This window comes from Ctenocephalides felis, unplaced genomic scaffold, assembly GCF_003426905.1.
Source record: "Ctenocephalides felis isolate EL2017-DRISC unplaced genomic scaffold, ASM342690v1 CF-g0.4_SCAFFOLD_02400, whole genome shotgun sequence".
In the NCBI taxonomy this organism is placed as follows: Eukaryota; Metazoa; Arthropoda; class Insecta; order Siphonaptera; family Pulicidae; genus Ctenocephalides; species Ctenocephalides felis.
This window is the reverse complement of record NW_020538554.1, coordinates 6,675-17,207: the sequence shown is the minus strand read 5'-3', so window position 1 is coordinate 17,207 and position 10,533 is coordinate 6,675. Positions and strand designations below refer to the sequence as shown.

The 10,533-nt window shown below is 30.2% G+C and overlaps 1 protein-coding gene across 1 annotated transcript; it reads left to right on the top strand.

Annotated features, from left to right (window-relative positions):
• Positions 1 to 821: 821 nt before the first annotated feature.
• On the top strand, positions 822 to 2,201 carry LOC113380829 (osmotic avoidance abnormal protein 3-like; the record flags this gene model as incomplete). The annotated part of the gene is made up of 4 exons (XM_026619903.1): positions 822 to 997; positions 1,158 to 1,280; positions 1,417 to 1,762; positions 1,882 to 2,201. Coding segments are annotated over 4 exons (965 nt in total), but the record flags the coding sequence as incomplete, so codon positions are not given.
• Between the last annotated feature and the right edge of the window lie 8,332 nt (positions 2,202 to 10,533).

The window sequence follows — 10,533 nt, the reverse complement described above, 5'->3', positions numbered from 1 at the left end:
TCACTGATGAGTGTGTTCGAAGGCCTGTGGGGTAGTAGTAGTCTAGGAACAATCTAGACTCTAGAAGTAGTCGTAGTCTTGGGCTAGTCGTTGTCGAGGGTGTGTGAGTTGCCTGCAGGGCTTCAGAGTCGGCAAGCGTGCGGTCAACCGCACGAAAGTGTAATCAAAATGTTTATACGAGTAGTGTGATTCTAGAGAACGTTATGGGGCGCAGCGTTTCGGGAGCTGTCGCCGAACCGAAAGTAGACTTATTGTTAGTGTAATTAGAAATGTGATTGTTAAGTTAGTGAATCGGGCCCGATATATGGACAGGTTATGGACACGAATCAAGTCGTTAAAGGCTTATATATATATATATATATATATATATATATATATATATATATATATATATATATATATATATATCGTAGGGTCCGCCGTAGTCAAGATCGTTAACGCGATGACTTTGTATGGACAAGGTCGCGCGTTCGATTCCCCGCTCTGGCAACCTGGCATCGGGCAGCGCGATGTCCATTTTCAATTGAAAATATAGATCAAAATATGTTTCCAATTGAAAATAAGCCCATCTCGGGCACTGCGGTGTGAAATGGAAATGGGAAAAACTCTCACACTACTTCTTCCCTGAATCGAGTTGGAGTTTCACTCAGCTCACGGACCTGCCCTAGGGCAGAGCACTCATTATTATTATTATTATATATATATATCGTACGGATATATACGGCATCCGATTCCGACATACAAGTTGTTTTGATACGAGTTTCAGTCATTCCGAATCGTTCATATCTGTTTGTCATGTGTGATATATTTTCAATTTCTAGATTCTCTTGGGGGCAATGCGGTTACATTAATGATAGCTTGTGTAAGCCCAGCGGATTACAACATAGAAGAAATAATGAGCACGTTACGATATGCAAATAGAGCAAACAAAATAAAAAATAAACCAATTGTAAATAAAGAGCACAAAAATGAACTTGTACTGAAATCGAGACAAGAGGTTACAACATTTTGCACAATAATTTACTTATGTATATGTATATATATATATTATATATCATTAAGAAAAATTAAGAAACTTGAAAAAATTCTAAAAGATTATTATTTATTTATATAATACATACACATTATATACATTATTATATTAATTTCAGATAAAGGATAATAATTTATTGAAAGCATTAGATTCATTAGATGATGAAACTAAGGGAGAGTTAAGCACAAGTGAAAACTCATATAATATTGGTTTACATACAATTAAAGAAAGCATAGAGGAAGTGCAGGTTTGTTTTCATATTTTATATCACTGACAGTTCAAAAAACTCTGCTTCTAATGATAAGTTTGAGAGTGTTTTTTGAAATATAAAAGTATAGAATAACATGTTTATTAAAATGAGACAGTCTTAAATCCATTTTTAGAAAACACTAAAAAAAGTATATACTCATATTTTGGACCATGATATTGAAAAAAGACCTGTATCAGAAGTGTCCTGTGAAAGCAGTGGTTTTCAAGAAGATGTTCACTTAGAATCATCTGAAAGCATTACTGACCTTGATGTAAAGGAACAACAAGATAACCATTTATCTCAGCAGGCAGCTTTAACAACAGGGCTCCAACAATTAAATAAGGAATTGGCTTGGAAGCGAACATTAGTGGCACAAGTTGCACAAAAAGTGAATATGCCAATACCTGAACCTAAATATGCTCCAAAAGACTTATTTGATATGATTGCTGACCCAAGGCGTTCAGTTGATGTCCATAATGGTATTATTACAATCAAATCTATTAATCTGATATTTTTATAGCAACAAAAATATGTAAATATGTGAAAAGATACAATGTTAGTATGGGAAAGTTAAAATAATTTCATTGTATCTGCTTAGAGCGCGGTACTGAACTGGAGAATCAGCTAACAGAAGCAGTGGCGAAAGTTGCTCAATATCAACAGGAAATGGATAAGCTACGCGAGCAACATAGACATGAATTGGCTGAATTAATGACATATGGAAACAGAAATGATATTAAGAATTGTAGAACACGTGAAAAAAAGGCTCAGAAAATGAAAAAAGATCCAGATCATCTTAAGCTGGATTTCGAGCCAATGAGTTCATCAGAAAGTGATGATGAGGTTTATGCAGATTCCGCTAAAAAAGATCCTGATTTTAGACTAACGCCTATGTATAAGCAAGTCCGGTTAGTGAAGGTGAGTGAAATCATATTAATCAGTGAAAAATTTTACTTTTGATTATTTAAAATGAGTGATTTTTTTACAATAATATTTGGGTTAAATAATGCTTAAAATTTATGAGCGTACTGGATTAGTAAATATAGTCTGGGAACACAAAGCAAAAGCTTTGTGCATCTTGTTTCTCCAAATTAAATTAAAATTAAAGCATGAGATATACATAAATATCAATATTCTCAATTACTCTCTAATATATTAGCAAATTAGTTGGCAGTGGTTTTCTCTCTCCGATGGTATCAATTGATTTTTTAGGTTTGCTCACGTAGTTGAAATAAAAAACTTTTTGTTATTGGATAGCAGACAAAAAAAACGGCAGTGTAAAAATTGGTTTGATAAATTTTGTTCTGGTGATTTTCACTCAAATATGAAAACGCTCTGATCGTCCAACTTGTCTGAATAAAAAATTGATTACAAAAGTGATCTAAATTCACAAAACGAAATGGTGATTTATTCCATTATTGGCATCACATATTTTTGGCCACTCAACAAAAATTACTAGACCATATAATGCTGACCTTGCCTTTTTTTATTACTTTTTGTTTTGATCTTTACAAAACTCCTTTAATGCTAAACAATTCAATGATTATTCTTGATTCAGTTTTTGTTAATAATAACCAGAAGTTTTTAGAAGTGGGATTATGCTTGCTTGAAGTAGCTTAAAAGATGACAAAAATCAGTGATAAAAATAGACAATGCATTTCAGAATAAAGTTATTTAGTTTCATAAAAAAAATGTTGATTTTCTTCCGCACTTAATTTAGTTGCCAACTTGATATCATATAATCATGTTTATAAGTTTTTTTTGAAAAACTTTTCCTTTTTTTTGCTCATATACAGACACTGCCAAGGCATAAGCGAGTGTCAGCAGATGTAAGCCAATGTAGCGTAAAGGTAAATTTGAAAACAGATTATGTGGTTGTCGCAAAACAACAGGAAATGTAATAGCGCCTGCAATGCTCAAAAGAAAACTGCAAAAACATGGCACAAGAAGAGCACTCTGGATCAATGAATATTAAGGAGGAGACTCTAGATAGTATATGCATACCAGTACCTAATAACACCAAATCAGATACTAGTGAATGCAGGTGATATGTTTTTTCTTAAATATAAGGATATATCCTTATATTTAGAAAAACATATCATTTCATATATGAAATGAGTAATAAGACTGACAATATTTTTCAAGATTAATAATTACCTGTTTTAATGCCATATTATTACTTAAAAGGCTGAATTAGATTTTAATAATTTAGTATAGAAGAATTAACATTTAAATGAGAAGCAATTATAAGTAATTTCATGAATTTCTTCTTAGATTGGAATAATTAGAAACAAAAATGAATTGTTGATCTAATACATTCCATTGATTTTAAATTTCTAAAAATAATTATTTAATGTTTATTATAGGTTATTAATATAATATTAAATTAGTATTGCTTGTTATTGTAGATTTAATTTTTTTCTTAACGTAAAGGCTCGTTTTACGAAAATTGTATATATAGTTAAAATAGTGTATAGAAAATTTACATATAGCTAACAATTTTAAAATGTAACTTGAGTTGAGTCTTAGAAATTTTTACTAAACAGCATATAAAAGGTGCAAAGCAATGGTTTTAAAGGTCTTTTTGAAAGATTAGGTTTTGATTAGTTTTAAGTATTTTGATATCAAACTGTATATATGCAATAGTTAATAAAAATAAATCTATTTTATTAAATGTATTGTTTTGTTAAGTTCTTTTGATGTCTGTTCGCCGATTCAACAAAATCCAGGTCTATGGAATTCATTGTTTAGTTTCAAATGCTTGTCAGGTGAGCAATTTATCAATAATTATTGAATTAAATCATACTTAAAAAAAAACTTCTTCAAATCGACCAAAAATGGTTTAAATAAGAATTACATTTTTATAGGTTTAAAGAAATTCATATAGGTAAAACATTAATTTCAGTACCTGTTTAGTTTTTTTTCTTCTTCAATAACACTTAATATTTAGTATTAGATTCAATTTCTAAAGTATAACTGTACTTTTGATTTGATTTATAGATTTAGTGGAGAAAAGTTATATGAAAAAAATTATCTACTTAGAAGAGGAATCAGTGCCGACATACTTTTAGTATGATAACACAAGAGCTATATGACAAGCATCATAATGAAATGGTTAACAATGTTATATGTAAATAAGCATGTGTTTTAAAAATAAGTTTTTATAATCAAAAATGTGAATAAAACATTTATATAAACAGCACTAAATGAATGTCAATCAAACTCTTAAAAAAAGCTTAATAATTTTTGCTTCTTTATTTTATTTCCTTCCCCATAGAGACAATTAAATTAGACAGAAATTCAGCAATCCTGAACCGATTTTAAAAATTGAAAAATATCAGTTGGAAATCGTGCTAATTAGTTTCTCGTAAAGATCGGCGGGGTCGTTTTTTCGTAATCAATTGTTAGTTTTTTGAGGATTTCATTAATATATATATATAGCTCATGGTTTTAACCAATATCTTAAAAAATCATTAAAGTTTGAAATTAATGTTATGACGATTATTTACACATATCGTGAAGTTCATGCAACTTGCCTTCAGACAAAATGCCACTTTCTCCTAGTTAAAACTCGTTTTATTAGCAGAACATCGATTGGTGATTGAAAACTAGAAAAATAAGACAACTAAAAGGAGACTATTCAAATAACTGTTATTAAACGGATATAATAATACATTAACTTATTATTATGTTTCGAAATATTTAATAAATGAGTATACTGTATAATGAAACATAGTAAAACCTACCATTGATTTCGTTATTCACATCATTAGTACTTTCTGTCAAATATTTGTTGGATTACATCATAGATAAACAAGTATAAATGGATTATTATATATATACGAGTATATATATATATATATATATATATATATATATATATATATATCTCAAACGCGAAGACTTATTGAGCGAACATATGCGATGAACTGACCCAAACTGACAATTTTACGACATTGTTTTAGCTGTAAGACAGGAAATTATTGGTGGGGATAAATCAATGGTTGCTTTTTTTTATATATATATTTTTGAACAGCAATCAGACCTTACGTCCTATGAGCTGTTGGGCTAAAACTTCTTACTTCGTATTTATTTTAGATGGTAACCCAGTGGTTAATCCATCCATATTTGATGTTTTTGTTATTAGAATTAATCTAATAGGGCTGACATTTTATTGGTGCAGCAATGCCGGACAAGGGCTATTTTCACTTGGAAACATATTGCTATCTATATTTTCAAGTGAAAATAGTTGTCACTGGGTACCGAACCCGGGACCTCTGAAACAAGTCCCGTCGCTCTTAACCGCTGACCTACGGGCGAGCCCAATGGTTGTTTAGTAAATCACATTTTATTATAAAAATTATAATAAAATTATAAAAATAAATTGTTTTAACATCATAGACAGTTAAGTGGACAACATTTAGATAATTATGTTCGGATACATCTTTACGTTTCAAAAGTTTCTGAACATTTTGGCATACCTGGATATATGTGTGTATGGGTATGTATTTCGAGAACACGGATCAACCGATTTGAATGATTCAAAAAACATTCGACTTCTATTGATAAGGAGACGTGGTGATTAGTTTTTGGCAACGGCATGTCCTGCCGTTTTGAAAATACGGGGCAAAAAATGCCAAAAATGGTAATTCTGTTTTTGAGATAACGGAGTATCCGATTTGAATGATTCAAAAAACAAATTATTTGCATTGACGAAATGAAAAATCGTGAACAAAATGAAAAAATGCCAGTTGGCGGCCACAAATAATCATCATTCATAAGCACATCAAACTATCAGATATTTTAAATACAATAACAAATTTGGTTACATTTCTAAGGGTACCGTACCAAGGTTTATCAGTTAGACTGTAATCGATACTTTCTCCCTTCGCATCCAACGCAGCGTAATTGTTTTAAAAAAAAGTTCAAAATTTACAAAATATTTCAAAACAAAACAAAAATTTTTTTTCAAAAAGTCTTTTTTTTTCAAACATTTCAATACTTACATACTAATTTTTCAAAGTTTAGAAAAAAAATTGAATCTTTTAAAAATCTTAATTTACTTCCCGTAGGGCAAGTTATAGTAATCGCAAAAAAATCAACTAGTTGGTTTGGTATTTAGCCTTGAGGCAAGTTACATGAACTTCCCGATATGTGTAAATAATTGGTTTAATCAAAAAAGTGTGTAAATAATATACTTCATCAATCCAACTTAAAAAAAACGATAATAATTTTAGTAAAGTTTGACGAATTTTTAAAATTAAACTACTTGTCGTAATACCGTAATATTACAGTAAGTTATATACAGTACAGTACAAGCCAAAAAAAGTTCCATGAAAATCGGCTTAAATTTTTTTTTCAACAGTTCATTACAAGAAAACGGCTCGGTAGATTTTCACCTAAAATTAATCAGTACCATTTCCAACTAATATCTTTCGAATAGTTTTTGATCTTTTAAAATCGGTTCGGTAGGATGAGCTTAAATGTGTACGAAAAGTTTAACACTTTTTTTCAAATTACAAAGAAACGGCTTGGCAGATCGTCGCACAAAACTGACAAACGATAGTCCTCACCGAAATACATCAAATGGCTTTTAAATTTCTGAAATCGGTTCAGGCGCTTTTGAGAAAACGTCGATCAAAAGTCTAATTTTGACAAATGTCAAAAAAACTATACCAATTTTTGCAAACTTTGACGAATTTTTAAAGCTAAACGAGTTGTCGTAGAGCCGTAATATTTTAGTATGACCTAGAAACCTATGGTATCTACCGTCAAAAAAAAAATCATAAAAATCGTCGATTTTTTTTTTTTAAAACGTTATTACAAGAAAACGGCTTGGCCGATCTTTACCAAAAACTAATCAGCACGATTCCCAACCAATATCTATCGAACGGTTTTTGAATTTTCAGAATCGATTCAGAATTGCGGGCTAAAACGTGGGCGAAAAAATTTTCACTTTTCTGCAATTTACAAAGAAACGGCCCGGCCGATCGCCGCACAAAACTCAGAGACGATAGTCCTCATCGAGATACATCAAATGGCTTTTAAATTTTTGGCCGTTTTGGAGAAAACGTCGATTTACGGCAAAAAATCTGTTCACACACACACACACACACACACACACACACATACTTTTTCCAAATTTGGTCTCATTCGATTCAGAATGGCTTGAAACGTCGAGAAAACATAAAATTAGCCATTCGGATTTTTTGATGAAAACATAAACTTCTCCTTCGGGAAGTTAAAAATCAAAATTTTTATTTATTTTATGTTTCAGAGGTTTCTGAACATTTTGGCATACCTTAGAAAAAATGGATGTATGTGTGTGTGTGTGTACGTGTGTGTATGTATGTGCGGATACAAATTTTCGTCGACGATTTCGGGAACACGGATCAACCGATTTGAATAATTCAAAAAACATTCGATTCGTATTGATAAGGAGACGTGCTGATTAGTTTTTGGCAAAGGCAGATCTAGCCGTTCCGAAGATACGGCGCAAAAAGTGCCGAAAACGGTAACTCAGCTTTTAAGAGAACGGGGCGTCCGATTTGAATAATTCAAAAACCATTTCACTTGTATTGACAAGATGAAGAATCGATAAAATTTTCATGAAGGTAGGTCTAGCGGTTTCGCAGATATTTTATAGAGATTTTAACAATAAGTATACATTTTGTTAACATTCCTATGGGTTCCGTACCAATGCTTATGCGTTAGACAGCGACGCGGGGCTCACGCGCTTTATATTTTGTCCCTATGCAGTTAAAGCAGTACGATTGCTTTGAAAAGAAAGTTCAGATTTTCCACAATATGTCAAAATAAAAAAAAAATTTTCAAAAAAAAAATTTTTTTAAAATTATTTTTTTCAAAAAAAGTAATTTCTTGTCCAATTTATAGTTTCTCAAAAATCTATTTTTTTCGAAGTAAAATTTTTTCAAAAATGTTAATCTTTTTTAAAAAAAAATTAAAATAACGCCATGCGCTCTATTGGTTTTTTACTACTAATACACCTGCTTTTTGTTGTGTTGCGTCTTGCAATACCTATATTAAATAGGTTGATAAGTTAATGTAAAGTTTCGTCACATTGTAAACAAATTTTTATTATGTAATTCATGCTATATTCATCTGTGAATTAATTGAATATGCAAATGTATCTAACTTTAATCGTTCTTAATGTTTACTTTCCGAAGAAGTATGTTTTTGTTCCGCCGATTTAAAAGATTTGATGAAAGCCCATAAATAAATAAGCATGTGAAAGCCTTTCGATTACACCCGATCGGCCAAGTCTTTTCTTATAATTAGCAAATAAGTCCATGGTTTTGCCAAAAATTCCTCTAACAATTTTGAAAACCATTCGAAAAATATCAGTTGGAAATTGCGTTGATTAATTTTGGTAAAGATCATTCGCGCTGTTTTTCATTGGAAAAGAGTTTTAGGCTTTTTGAAATATATAAGCAGACATGCTTGAATTTGCATTGCCAACTTAAAAATGTGTATGAATCAAAATGTTTAAAACATCTAGCTTCATCAAACCTCTAATCAACTAGATTATTTAGCATCATATGAAAATTATATATATATATATATATATATATATATATATATATATTAATTTATAAAAAATCATTTTACACAAAAGGTATCAATTTTTATTTTCTGATGCTTACTTATACAAATCTACTTCTTATTGAATTTTACAAAAATGCACATCATATGTATATAAAATAATTATATTAAAGTAATAAAAATATTTATATAAAAACCTTAAAGTAATCGAATATATATATATATATATATAAATATATTAATTTTTTTTATTATAATTTTGATGTTGAAATATGTGATATTCAGTTTTCAGGGCAATACATCAATTAAAAAATTTGTATGACTTTAAAACATTTTTATTTTTTCCATACGTTTCGACACATTGTTTTGTGTCATTTTCAGTGGACTATGTAATTGACTTAATCCTAATTATTTCATATTATAAATGTTCACAATGCACAATCCTAATTATTTCATATTATAAATGTTCACAATGCAACAAAAAACCAATCTTTGTCATTTTAAATTGAACCATATATAAATTTTTGAATGAGATTTTTTATGAATTTGTAAAGTACATCACGCCGTACATTTCTGTGCTCCGATGCATTGTGAACATTTATAATATGAAATAATTAGGATTAATTCAATTACATAGTCCACTGAAGATGACACAAAACAATGTGTCGAAACGTATGGAAAAAATAAAAATGTTTTAAAGTCATACAAATTTTTTAATTGATGTATTGCCCTGAAAACTGAATATCATATATATATATATATATATATATATATATATATATACATATATATATATATATTGTATTACATTGTTTGCAAAACAATTTTTTCTAGTAAGCATTAAATTTTGATAAAATAACAATTTATTGACTTATAATTTTTCTTTTTGCTAAAAAACATAACAATTTTCCAACTATTCACAGTACTCCGAATTGAATTTTTATAACTATAAGGTTATGATACTTACTTTATTCTTCTAACCGCAGCGATCCACTTTTCCCATTGATTTTCTTTCCACTTAGCTGTAGAAAATGTATAGAATTTGCAGTCACTTTTTCTGCTAGTATTTCTACAACCCACTATACAACAGCTTTGGTGGCTTATTTTTAATTATCTTATTAACTTCCCGTAGGGTAAGTTATTGTAATGGGCCGAAAATCGGAATTGAAAATTTTTACATTTCTCGACGTTTTGAAGGTTTCTGAACGTTTTGGCATACCTCAGAAAAAATGGATGTGTGTGTGTGTGTGTGTGTGTGTGTGTGTGTGTGTGTATGTATGTATGTATGGATACAAATTTTCGTCCACGTTTTCGGGCGTACGGATCAACCGATTTGAATGGTTTAAAAAACATTCGATTCCTATTAATAGGGAGAAGAGCTGATTAGTTTTTGGCAAAGACAGGTCCAGCAGTTACGGAGATAAGGAGCAAAGAGTGCAGAAAATAGAAATCGAGTTTTTGAGAGAACGGAGCATCCGATTTGAATGATCTAAAAAACATTCCATTAGTAATGATTGGGAGAAAGGGTTATTAGTTTTGCGCAAAGGCAGGCCCAGCCATTTCGGAGATACAGAGCTAAATGTACAAAAAATGGCAGTTTTTGAGAGAACTAAGCGTCCGATTCAATTGATTCAAAGAACTTTCTGCTTGTCTTAACAAAATAATTGATTATGGAAAAAAAAAATTT